Source organism: Vidua macroura, chromosome 5 (assembly GCF_024509145.1).
Source record: "Vidua macroura isolate BioBank_ID:100142 chromosome 5, ASM2450914v1, whole genome shotgun sequence".
In the NCBI taxonomy this organism is placed as follows: domain Eukaryota; kingdom Metazoa; phylum Chordata; class Aves; order Passeriformes; family Viduidae; genus Vidua; species Vidua macroura.
The window spans coordinates 58,495,630-58,508,758 of record NC_071575.1 but is presented as its reverse complement, the minus strand read 5'-3'; the positions used below and the strand labels follow the sequence as shown (position 1 = coordinate 58,508,758).

General features: G+C 40.0%; 1 protein-coding gene across 4 annotated transcripts in view; it reads right to left on the bottom strand.

Moving 5' to 3' along the window:
• The window catches only part of CELSR1 (cadherin EGF LAG seven-pass G-type receptor 1), a 163,221-nt gene that overhangs the window by 19,381 nt on the left and 130,711 nt on the right, over positions 1-13,129 (bottom strand). For 2 of the 4 annotated variants that reach the window (XM_053978461.1, XM_053978463.1), the window contains exons 17-24: positions 12,532-12,626; positions 12,026-12,235; positions 9,233-9,416; positions 6,385-6,528; positions 5,028-5,229; positions 4,535-4,702; positions 2,054-2,180; positions 1,483-1,683 (exon numbers count right to left, since the gene is read on the bottom strand). In XM_053978461.1, the coding sequence (XP_053834436.1) occupies positions 1,483-1,683; positions 2,054-2,180; positions 4,535-4,702; positions 5,028-5,229; positions 6,385-6,528; positions 9,233-9,416; positions 12,026-12,235; positions 12,532-12,626 (1,331 nt within the window). The remainder of the gene's footprint in view (positions 1-1,482; positions 1,684-2,053; positions 2,181-4,534; positions 4,703-5,027; positions 5,230-6,384; positions 6,529-9,232; positions 9,417-12,025; positions 12,236-12,531; positions 12,627-13,129) is intronic. The other 2 variants (XM_053978462.1, XM_053978460.1) reach the window with 1 other exon arrangement.

Sequence of the window (13,129 nt, the reverse complement as noted above, 5' to 3'; positions counted from 1 at the left end):
CATCTTGGCATTCACAGTTTTTCAAAAGGTGAAGTGGGAGAAGAAACCCAGAAAAAAACCCAACAGACTAACTTGAATCTTAGAAATGGAATAATTTCAGCAGTTTAGTTTTATACAGTTTTCCAAAAGAAATACTATTAAACAGAGGTTTCCTGGCAAGACAATTTTTATAAGAGAGGTCTCTCAAATTTACTAGGAAAAGTTCTTGTCAGCATTCAGTTACTGGAAGCTGAAATTAGTCAAGGTTAGATACTTTTAAAAAGTATGCATGTTATAGCTCAAGTGGATATTAGAAGCCAGAGTGACAGTTTAGGATTAAGTTATACAGCAAATGAGGCTGCATGTTTGGCACCACAGTGTCACTACCATGGTGGTGATGATATTCATTGAATGTAGGCATATTGTCCTATTTGTGCTGCTTGGACAATGTGAAATCTGCATGACATTTTTGTTGTTGTTGTTTTGTTTTGATCTCAACACTGTACTTCCCTCTCAAAAATCAGATTGAAACATGTACAGTAATGGATTTCTAGAAGATAAATTTTCTTCACAGTGTTCAAATAATCCCTAAAGTAATATTTTGAATATTTTCCCTATCTGTTAAGGACATACATTTTATTGCATGTCATCCCCCATCTGTGTCCAGCCTGTTTGGCACAGGTGCCTGTGCAGCCGGGCAGTGCTGGAGCCCTTGTTTGTCTCTTACCTGTCTGAATGGCAGCCATGGCTTTTGGGATGGGTGCTACTAAGAAACAGCAGCAAGACTACATATAATGCCACATGGTTAAGAGAGCAATGAGGTCTTAAGTACACAACACACACACTTCATGTGTGGTTTATATCTACCTCATAGTGAGTCTATTCAAAACTTGCATTTCTTGACATGCACAATGCTGGAGATCCTTGCACTAAGCTTTGTCAACAGGTATGATGGGCTGAAGCCAACAAACACTGTGTCTGGAAGGCACAAAGCAAACTGACAGGTCTCCTACTGAATCTTGGATGTAGCAAGCTGTCCCATGCCTGGCAAGTGGCTTCTCCAGAGTGGCCAGTGGGTGTATAATGTGCTTATTAGCACCCGACCAGCACCACATCACTGACAACCTGTGAATCAACACCAGGAGCCATTTGGGCTTGGGAGCTATCTGCTGCAGGAGAAACTCAAGAGCCTCCTACTGAACAAAGCAAGACAGAAAACACTGATGGAAAAAATCAGTATTTAAGGTTCAGTTCCTGGGATAAACCTTCAAAAGGGATGCTGTTATAAATTCTCTGAAAATAAGATATAGTCCTATTGCCTGCCATTGCTATTAATGTTATCAGCCACACATGAATATACTACAAATCTGATGTTTTTCAAGTAAGTGTTGAAGCCAAAAAGAGGAGAAAGTGAAACAGATGGGAGAAGATAAAAGCCGCAATATGAACTCCCGATTTAAAGCTTGAGAACAAATCTATCAATGAACACAGAGTAAGTCTTACCGGGTTTTCAGTCTGGTTGATTCCAATAAGAAAGACAAGCTCAGAAAAGAACAGTGCAGCCACCAGGTTTTTGTGGATACTGTGCAAGTTGGAACGCAGTGTGCGGATCAGGACCAGCAAAATGAAGGTGATCAGCAAAGCCGCCAGCGAGATGGATACAGTTGTGTAAGTGACGATCTTCAGAGGAAGCACCTCCCCATTCTGTAGAAAGACAGATTGACAGGAACTCTTAGGGTTTTCCCTTCCTTTTCCTCCAATCAAATCTACTACTCAGGATGCCAACGTTTTCATTACCACTGAGCCAACATACAGATTTACTTAGGGACTAACAGGAGTGGGTGATGCCACCTCTTTAGTTGCTAAACATGAGCAGCACCCAGAGGATGCACCAACCAGGTAAGAAGGTTCTTTCAGGAAACCCAGTGGCAGATGCTGCCAGACATGGGCAACACACTCCTAACACTGGGACTGATCTGCTGACAATGCCCTGAGTCACACACAAAGCTCAAACTCTGAGCCAAAGCCCGTAAAAACCAAAGTCTCCAAAAATCATGAGCCTGACATCACCCACCTCTCGTTTAGAAATGTCCATCAGGACAGCGAAGCTGGTGATATGGTTGCACTGGCAAGCGATATGGCTGTGGTTTCTGGAAAACAGCTCACACCCTCGGGAGGACCAGGCGCCTGTCCCGCCAATCCTGTGGGGAAAAAAAGGCATTTCTGAGTGCCATCCTCCAATCTCCCGTTACCTTCCACTGCCCTCTGTGGCAGCTTGTGCTGCATTACCAGAGACTACTGCAAGTACCATCACAGAATTATCTACAGCTGTCACCTGCCTGAAAGAGTATCATCAAACTAAAAAGTCCTTCAGTTTAAGTAGTTTCTGATAAGACAGCTGGCTAGATTTCATGGGTTTATAACAGTCTATTTTGACTTAAAAAAAAGAAGAAAAAAATTTGCTTTTGGGTCAGTGACCATGCAACCAATATGGGAAAGAGATTGCACTGAACAAAATCACTGTAACCAAGGTAAATAATACCAGAACCACAGAGGGACACATGTTTTTGAGTGAAATATGTTTCAGCAATAATATGATATCATTATACAGTTCCTCTGAAAAGTACACAAGAAAAGGTTAAAACCTTCTCTAATAAATAATATTTCATACCAGGAGATCTCTTATATTAACAATGGGGAGGAACTGCTGCCTTAAAATTCTTCCCTGTGCAGTTATCACAGAATCACAGAATAATGAGGTTGGAAGAGACCTCTAAGATCATCAAGTCCAACCTATAAATGGTTAACTCCAGTGACTTCAGAAATTATTTTGTATCAATATTAATTATTCTATTCTGAAGTTAATGAGTAATAAAAATAGTCTTGCAGTTACTGAAAGATTTTTCAATTAGATATGACAAGACCTCTTTTTCATTTAGCAATAAAATATTTGTTAAATTTTAATATCACTTCCTCTCAAAAAGTACTCTCTTTCTAAAAGCTCTTTCATTACATGCCACCTAAGAGCTGCTTTTCAATTGTGGCTGTAGGAAGGCGTAACACAGATAACAATGCCACTGAAGTTGCCAGCGAATAGCTAACAGATGAATCACTTTAGAGCTAATGAGTTATTCAAGCTCAAACAATGTTTAAAAATTTATGAAAAAGGACTTACCATTCCCTCACAATCAGCAGATTGACAGAGTGCATACAAGCAAAAACACTATTTCACATGTGGGCAAATGGAAGAGTTTATTACTGTGAAGATAAGAGATTTCTGTTGCATCTTCGATCCTTTAAATGATATAATCTCCTGAAGCCTTTAACTAGGAGGCACACATTCCCTAGGTTAGTTTGCTGTTGTAAAAGGCAACAGGATATTGCCTTTTAATGGATTTTTCATAGGTTTACTAGAATTTTTTGGGGCTTTTAGGAAACAAATAACAGCTATTCCCTTTCCCCTGGGCAGACCATGTCATCCTCTCATTGTGTACCTGGGTTTGTAGCTGGAAATTGCAATATATATGTAATAGTTACAGTTTTATCCACACTCTTGAAATATCTCCAACAGGACTGTGCTGTTTCCACAATGCCTTAAAACCAATGAAACATCAGCATATACAGTTCCAGCTCAAATAATTTTTCTCATTTTCAAGAAAAAGATGTCTTTATCTTGAACTTTACTGAATACAAAAGACCTAAATGAAGGATTTTCAGAACATGTCACCTTTTTCCTAACACTTCCCTCCTAGAGAGTCAAATACTCTCTCCTTATATTCTGCTTCTATATTACAATTGCTTCCCATAAACTTAAAAGATCTAATGTCCAAAAAAAGGTATTTCCACGCCCTCCAATTTTTCACTAAAACAAATGAAAGCAAATCCACAATAGTTGATGAAATGAAAGTTAAGTTTCTTACCAGTCAATGCAACTGCCTTTGCATTAACTTTTAATTTGTGATTCAGAAATTCATAATCTTTACTCCTAATTTTATCTGCAAAACCTCAGTCCTCATTTCTACCACAATGAACATTTGGTTTTGTAATTTTTTGCACTGGCCCTGGTTGAGGCACCAAGTGTAGGTGCCTGTTTGCTATCTACTCTGTCCATAGTCACTGGAGTGTAACAGGAGAAGATTCAGCCCATGGAAGAGCTGAATCATCTCCTGAAAATCCTGACTTAAAGACCTCAGACATGCCATTAATTCAGACACTGGAGTTGGACCATGCCTGTCCAGACATACATCCGTGGGCAAATAACATGGACAAATACAAGGAAATTGTGGGATTTATTGTTTCTGGGTGAAAATGAACCCTGCAGAAAGACATGACAGCACTGTGTTCCTTAGAAACCGCATGGCTAATCCTTTGTTTGAGGAGTTATGATAATTATTTTCATTTTTCTCATGTTGGTGGGAAATGACTACATGGCTCTATTCCACCAAAAATCAGTTGTTGGTTGAATAGACAGACCAAGACAGGGTTTCCTCCAGAATTATCCTCCCAGGCTGGAGTTTTCTGCTACTCACAGTCCTAAAGCAAGTAGGGGACATACGTGATAGAGTGATTCCAGAAGACACAGACAGGCTTTGTTCTCTCCTCTGTTTCCAGCATGGCATACTCCACTATGACAGGCTTTTCCACCAGGTTGGGAGGAAACTCCCCATCATTGTGAATGGCTGTGCTCACTACAGGTGTGTTGATGATAGGGCGATTTGGCAATCTGCACGAGGAGAAAAATTGCACAGTCATCTACACATCAAAATGCAAAGCTACGTTCTGCAAAGAGAAGATCTCCAGTTGCTTCTGCTCAGAAAGTGAGGCAGGCATACCAACAGCCTTCCATACAGATGTGTTTCCAAAAACTGCTGGCACTTTTGGCATAGTTATTATCCCACAATGTGCCAGAGGAGGACATGAGACAGTACTGCAGTGAGAACAGCAGCACTGATGACATTTGGCTGGTGTAAAAGCAGCTCTGTCTCCCCCATGCATTCCGAGAGCAGAAGAAGGGATCTAAACAATTCACGAACAGGTCTGAAGTTTACCTCAAGCTCCTCCTGTCAGGATCATAGTTTTCAGGCAGGAGGTGTCCCAGGGATCGATATATAATGACCATGGCAACAGTATGATGTGTCTCAATGTCTGGGTGTCTCTTCTTTCTCTTTGCAAAAGCACTCTCAGGGCTGAACACATCGCCATTCAACTTAGAGGGTATTTTCTGATTTGAAGGTTTCATTGTGGGCACTGCTACGGAATCAACAGAAATATTAAATTCTTTGCACACAGCTTCAGAGCTACCATTTAAACTGGTAATTTTGCTTTGCCAAGATACAATAATATTAGAGTTCTCACAACTCCAGGCTCAGAGAACTCAGCATGCTCCTAATGTTATATTTGATATTTTTAATAAAATTTCAGCACAAAATCATAGTTATATAGCTGATAATCAAATAACCATTGAACAGTGAAAAGCCATTTAGTCTAGCTATAAAATAAGCAATTTCTAAGCTAAAAGGTCCATAAGTATCCCATGCATAACTTCAGAGAACATTAAAACATTATGCATGCTGTTAAATTGCATATATGTTTATATATGGCAAAACTAGTATTAATGAACACACCAACTACTCGCATAAGATTTCTCCCTGCTAATTCTGTCATTTAATGAGCTTTCTGTTTTGGAAGATTCTCTTTAAAATTCCCATTCCCTTTTGTCTTACAGAAAAGATACAAATCATAGAAGCAGATACTCTAAGTAAAAAGTAATAAAGCTGTACTAGCTTGTTATGTATTATTTTCAGAAGAGTTACTATTTCCCCATTCAGAAGACATTCAACAATGGTACATGTATTGAACTTTGAGTTACCCTCTCTCCCTTTGCCCAAAAAAACGTGTGTTGCTTTGCGGCAATCTTGGGATACTTCAGAGACACTGGGAAGCAGGTACTTCCCCATGTATTCTCCCTTATCACCCAGCTCAAGACTTTTTCATTGCTGCCTAGTTCTGATAACACCTCTCTGTGCTCCCAGAATTTGACTCTCTGTCTCTCACACCACCTCCCTCCATCTCTGCAGGGAGTGGAGGAAGGTGGCTGTGGGACTGCAGGCGCTGGGCAGCCATACCATCCTATCCTGGTGGGAACGGAGGCAGAGCATTTCTCCTGCTTTGACAGGGCTTTGAGGGGCTGCAGGCGAGACCTGACAGACAGGTACAGCCAGTCCATCATTGCCGGCAGGCAAAATGCCTCAGAAGTATGCACAGCTGCTCCATCCCTAAATAATGTTCACTTGTGCAGACAATTGCCCTGCTCTCACCCTAGTACCACTCTGCTCCCTCGGGATCCATCACGCTCCCTGGGAACTGGCCATAATTGCTCACCAAAGAGCAGCAGAAGGGTTTTACCTTTCCTTTCTGAAGGTCTGAATAAAGTATCAGGGAAGACAACAGATGACTCCAGATCTTTTGGGTAATCTTCTTTAATCTCATGAAATCGTGGTATTCTAGCTCCCGTGAAATTAGACTTGTCAAAGATGTCAACAGCAATAACTGGAGGGCATAAAAGTTTCCCATCAGCACAGTGAAACATTATTGAAAGGTTAAAATGACTGCACAATGCAGATAAAAATTTTAAACCCCAAAATAGAAAGTAAAATTTAATTTCTTTCCGTTAACACCTTCTATGATAACTAAAAGTTTATGCGTCAGCATTATGTTGCATTTATCAAATTATACATTTATTGTTCAGTGGAAAGGAATTCACAAGACAGTATCTTATACTATGAAAACATACTGGAAACATTGGAAATAAAGAACCATAAAATCATTTAGGTTGGAAAAGATCTCCAAGATCAAGTGGAACTCTTAACTCAGCACCGCCAAGTCCAGCACTAAACCATGGTCCCAAGGGCCACATCTACATGTCTTAAATACCTCCAGAGATGGTGACTTCCCTGGACCACTTGTTTCAATGCCTGGGAATTACTTCAGTGAAGAAACTTTTGCTAATACTCATCTCGAGGTAGATCACTTTGCTGGTACTTCTCCAGCAGCAGCTGACTGGGATTTCACAGAGGCTTTTCCCTGACTGCTGCTCAGTGAATGCTCCTGCTTCACAGAGTTTCTCCATGTGCTGCTGGCTTGCTCCAGTGTGTGCTGCATGTTCCAATTTTAGACTTGCTTTTTAATGGGAAGACTAAATCTACTGCTTCAAAAACATAGTTCTGCATCTGTTGGATTGTGAAGTCAGCTGACCGAAGAAAATAACATGTATTTTACCTGGGACTACTCCTTAGTCCTCCATTGGCAGTTTCTCCCTGGCTTACCTCATCATCTCTGCCTGTTTAACTGCCCAAATACTTAAAAGCTGTTGAGTTGGCTTTAACTTTCTCATTTAAGACAAGTCACTGAGTGCCAATTTACATGTCCAGGGCGTAACCCTATACCAAAAGGTGTGATCCTCTGCAAATTTCTGTATGAAGAAATATCCACATTAAGACCCACAAATTCCCATTCCTTTCCTAGTTTCTAACTAACTCCCAGATGAGCCATTAGGAAACTCTATTAACACCATGTTCACCTGGAAAAACTGCTCAAAAGAAAACAGACCTCTTTCAGACCAGAGTTGCCTCATCCCTCTCAAACTCATACCTCTTTACACAGGAAGAACTGGTTGAAAAAAAAAATCATGATTTACAATCTGGAAGAAATTCTGGGGTTTGTTTTCATCTCAGTTCAGCTGGGTTAAAATCCTAAGCATATTTTTTTTCTGAGTATGAAGATAAAAATATTTTGATTCTCATAGTCCTGAATCATAAGGAAGTATTTCAATTTTGATTTATTAAAGAAAAATCAAAGTGTTTCAGTTTGGCTTAGTTCAACAATAAACTATGCCCTGTTGATGCAGGATGCTACAGCCTTTGTAACTTGACTGCTTTGTGTCTTTGATTTTCTGCCCTGTGACTGTGGACATAAAGCATTCTTGGGACAAGGTTTATAGCCAGTTCAAAGTCTTACTATAAGAGCTGGTGTAGCTGGGAAAATAACTTTTGGCACATAAGCCCTTTTATTTCATATCTGAAATAAAAGCAACAGCTTGAAAAGCTAAACACAAGTTAAGGCTGATATAGTTTAGAGCACCTCTGAAAGAAAAACCGAATAGCAATGCTGCTTGTGAGGGACTTCTGAAGGTCAGCTGGCTCCATCTCACCTCACAGAGCAGGACTATCACCAACACCCCCTCAGCTCAGACTGTTTGTAGCTGGGAAGAAAATGAAATAGAGAGAGCATGGGAGAAAACGGGGAAATAAGCTGACCAGACTGTGGTTGCTGTGCTTCACCTGCATATGCACTGCAGGGATGTCTATGAAATACATCACAGTCCAAAGTGCAGAAGCTGCTATTTGTTTGTCAGAGGAGAAATTTCCTGTGCTGGTGGGGAAGGTGTCTTGGTATGCCTGATGTTTCCTTCTCAGTTTAGACTCATTCTGGGTATTTTAGATCACATGGATTTTGTTCTGATTATGGGTTTTGCAAGATTGGGATGGCATTTGAAGGACTGGTGATTCTGTGAAAATACCTTTCAGCACAAGAATCTCTACAGATGTTGGTTTTCCGGATAGGTTCCAAGTTAGGAAAGCATGTGAAAATCAGAGCTATAATCACAGAATCATCTAAGTTGGAAAAGACCTATAAGGTCATTGAGTCCAACCTTTGATAGATCATTACCCTGTCAACTAGACCACAGCACTAAATGCCACATCCAGGTGTTTCTTGAACATCTCCAGGGCTTGGAATTCCACCACCTCCCTGGGCAGTCCATACCTCTGTAAGTAAGATTAATAATATGCACTAAAATCAATAGTAGGGTTACTTTTTTTTTTTGTACTGCAGTAATTCTTCAGGTGGTGTTGGTGTGATTCTTCCAAAAAAGAGATCTACTACATTCAACTATATTAGCTATTCTCAAAAGCCATTACCTTTATTTACAAACTTAGTCCTTCCTACTATCTCTACATTGCCATGACTACAACAAAAAACCACATGGAGCAGTGGCATGGTCCAGAGGCAAAACAGATCAGACATCTCCCAGGAGGCCCCCATGGCAACTGAAAGATATGGATCAAGGCTCGAATGCTTTGAAACTCATGCAATGATTTTTCTCAGTGGGTGCTACCAAAACAAATAACTAGCATATCTGTCCAGCACATTTTTAAGAGTCAAAAAAGAGGCAGTTTTCAACACAGATACTCACTCATGTTAGTGGCAACAATGACAAAAGGTCTCATGTAGGTTTTTTTCATGTTCTGGGCCACATTGTTGAAATATTCCTCATAGTGCCTGAGCAGGTGAGCGGTGCCACCCTCCGTTCTCTGAATTTGCTCCCAGTGCTCCTTGTTGCCGGGGTCCAGTAAAGCACTACCCACTTTGATAATATTCTGAGAAATAAAGTACAAGCCTAAATTATGAATCAAACACAGTGCTGGGTTTCAAGTGAGAAGTATTGAAAATTATTGGCCTGACTGCCTCAGGTGAGTGTATAATGAAATATTTAATGCAGCATGTTCTACTGCAGCCATATAAAAATAAACACCTCTCACCCAGAGATTTTTTGGTCATGTAAAGCAAATCCCTCCAAACTTTTTACAAGTAAAGTAAGCCAAAATTGGAGGCTGTAAGAGAACTGCCTACTTTCTTCTCCCTAATGACAAGAAATCGAGCAAGAAGATGCAGGAGGAAAACCTATCCATGTTTTCTTTGTTTCTGAGAGATCAGACATATGAAAAACACAGCTCTTATCAAGTACACTGAAGAACGTCCCCAGATAAATCAAAATAATGGTTTTTTTGTTAAAAAACAAAATAAAGCCACGGATAGAAATATCACTTCCTCTTTTACTTTAATTTTTTCTTTTACTTTGTTTCCTAGACAATGAAGACAACTTATACAGTGAAGAATGCTAAGAGTGAATATTAACTTGCATAGACAAAGTTGGAAATACATAAGAAAACTTAAATCATCTCATTGTCTCCCCATTTTTACGTTGCTTACAAATGGTATTAAAAGGCATTTCTTTCTGAGGACCTGACTTTTCTGCCCTTTCTTAGAAAAATATGCAAAGGGACCCTCAGGCTGAATGGAAGGAGACTAACCCCAAAAGAGTGTGCTAAATGGCTTAAATGAGAAAGATGCTAAAAACTTTTTAATCTTGGTGTACATATGAACTATGTTGTTGTAACAAAGCCTAATTCCTAACTAAGGTAAAATTGGTGCAAGTGGCAGTAGGAATTAATCACCACAAGCTCTAAAATAGCCAAGACAAATATTTAGGCTTCATTTAGAAGGAGCTTATCTGTATCCTGTCTTTACTGTTAGAGGCTGCAAGCACGTATCTGAGCTAAAAGAGACTCCCAATATGACCACCTTTACCTAGGGTGAGAAACACAACATGGATCCCAGGAATGCAGGAGACACATACTGTACTTGGTACCAGGCCTCCTCCATGTTTGTGAACATTATTTATGGGGTTTTATTATCTATTTTTCAGGCTTCTATGTGGGATTATAAAAAATATTCCTTCTCCCCTTTTGCTTCCTCAGCCTAGGATGTTACCTCCTTTTCTTCATGAGCTACTCATTAGTTTTCAAATTCCTGACCTATCCTAAAATATTTAGGGAGGTCTTGAAAACATCATCTGTATGAATTTCAGTGCCAAATACAGAGAACAGTAAATTAAAGCACATGTTTCCAAACCATTTTTTTCTTTGCTTATTGTTCGCATTTCTACTTAACGAAACATGCTAGAAATGAAGTTCCTTTTCAAGATCTGAATGGCCTGATTCACAGCCCACAGGAAAGAAAAAACTGGATCTCTTAAAATTTGGTGCATCTAAAATGTAAAATGTTTCAGAAGTTCTCCACTCTCTGCTGATTATACAGTCCAAGACACTAAGTATTTTCTCAGCTGCATTTCTTCCTGCTCTTAACTCTCCAGTGACATTCTCTCCTGGTGCACCTTGGCTTTGCACAGGCTCTCCAATTTCACCCCAGGTCTGCCTAACCTGTCTGGTCCTCCTGGAGTAGTGTGAGCAGTGACTTGGGTGTAGCACACCTTCTCAGGGAGCCAAACAGTTCTTGGCACAGACACCAGTCTCGACCCATGGAGTCATTCCACATGCTGGTGCCCAAGCTCGGGGCTCTGCTAGCACAGATCTAAACAAATGTTTTAGCTTGGACTCTGTTGTGCCATGGCCAGGATCTTGGAAATAGTATGAGCAAGAGTGGAGAACGGTACCCCCCTGTACATATGGGATTGAGGAAAGCTCTACAAGCCTTACATGGGTCATCCAGCCTTCACATTATCAAACCACAGAATACTCCCAACTGCCTCCAAATTTCACATTTTTCCACCACAACTACATATTTTACCAGACAGGGAGGATGCTACAGCTTGTTCTCTAGCCCTGGTCAGGTCTTTGGTAATAACCAGACTTTCATGAGTGCTCTGAGTAGCAGAAGCTCTCTGGCACACATTTTAGTATGTGTCTTAAAATACCAGTATGATATGGAATGTCTTTCAGTGTACCAACTCATGACTCAAGTGTTCTCAAACTGAATTAGAGGAAACCTTCAGAGTCAGTAACTGGCTTGGACTTAATTCGCTGCACATTTGAATGAGCATGATCACACTAGGCATGTTTTACAACAAAAATAAATATAGTACACAAAACTATTTTAGCCAAGAAAAAGACATTAATGTGATGATTTCTTTTCAAATGGGGAATATTGCTTTTGGCTGTTACCATGATGATATTTTTTAGAAAAGCACATTCTAGTATATTTGTATTACACATACACATGCATGCATAGACACATGCATAACTAACTTTCCATTCTAATCTGAGAAGAAAGGCTTATTTGTGGAACAGATTAGGCAATTACACAATATTGGCTTCACCTTGGTCAAAGACAAATTTAATTACCCACTGCCACCCAATTTTCAAGGGAAACTGTAAGGGCTCAGCACACTATACAGTATTTCTCTTACCTCATTGAATTCCACATCCCTTGTGGCTGCCAAGTCAAACCCTTGCTGCTGGCTCTCATAGTGAAGGACCCGGATCATTATCTGGTAAGCTGTCCTCACGTCGTTGCCATACAAGTTGTGTGTATATTTGGTGGCATTCTGCAGTGCTCTCACGATCCGTATGGTTTTCTCTCCATCCAACTTGGTCTCATTGTGGTGTAACTTCTCATTCTGAATCAGATAAAAAGGAAGAAAAAATCCAATTTTATATATATATTTTTTTCATTCTAGTTACAAAGACAATCATAATTTAGGGATTTTTGGCACAAAGGAATTGTTCGGTCAAATTTTTTTTTGTCTTGAGAAAGAACTGACAACAAAACTCAACGGCAAATGTAACTGAGAGCCAGAAAAGCACCAGGGTCCTGATGGAAAATGAGGCTGTTCAAGGACGCAGGGATATCAAACTGGAGTCCAACTGGTCATTATTTACAAAACAAAGGGAAAACTGAGAAAACCCAGCTTACCATGATTTTTAGATCCACAAAAGTGTTGGTGGTGCAGTTGAAAAGCTCAGGAGGCAGCCAACCCTTCTCAATGTTACAATGGCGAACAGCATTTCCTGAAGGAAACAAAGCATCAATGGCAAACAATGTTCTGAATTGTGCAGGGTAAATATTCATAGATTTCAACTATCCTAGACTTTCAGATTTCCTACATTTTTAAGTCGCTCAAAGCTACACATGTCTTTCAATTTACAAACAGGGGATTCCAGCAAGAGAAAAGTTAAACACTACTAATCTTCAGGAATTGCTTTAGCCAGGCTTTGGAGAAAAGTCAGGTAAACTCCAAGCTCTGCCCAACTGCTCTCAGCCTCACTGCCTGATTGTTCTCAAATTAATTCATTCATTTCTTTATACCATAAAAGAGAAAGACTCTGCACTTCCTAAGTATTCCTGAAAACTAACCCCTGCAGAGATTTCTATGCAATAGCCTATATAGGAGGACCTCCTGGACAAATGCTGTATTCACATCAACACATGCCCACACATCTGCATTACTGCATGTGCTAAACACTTCAGCCAACATGCATAATTGCCTTTTGCCACTTGCAAATGGACTGTG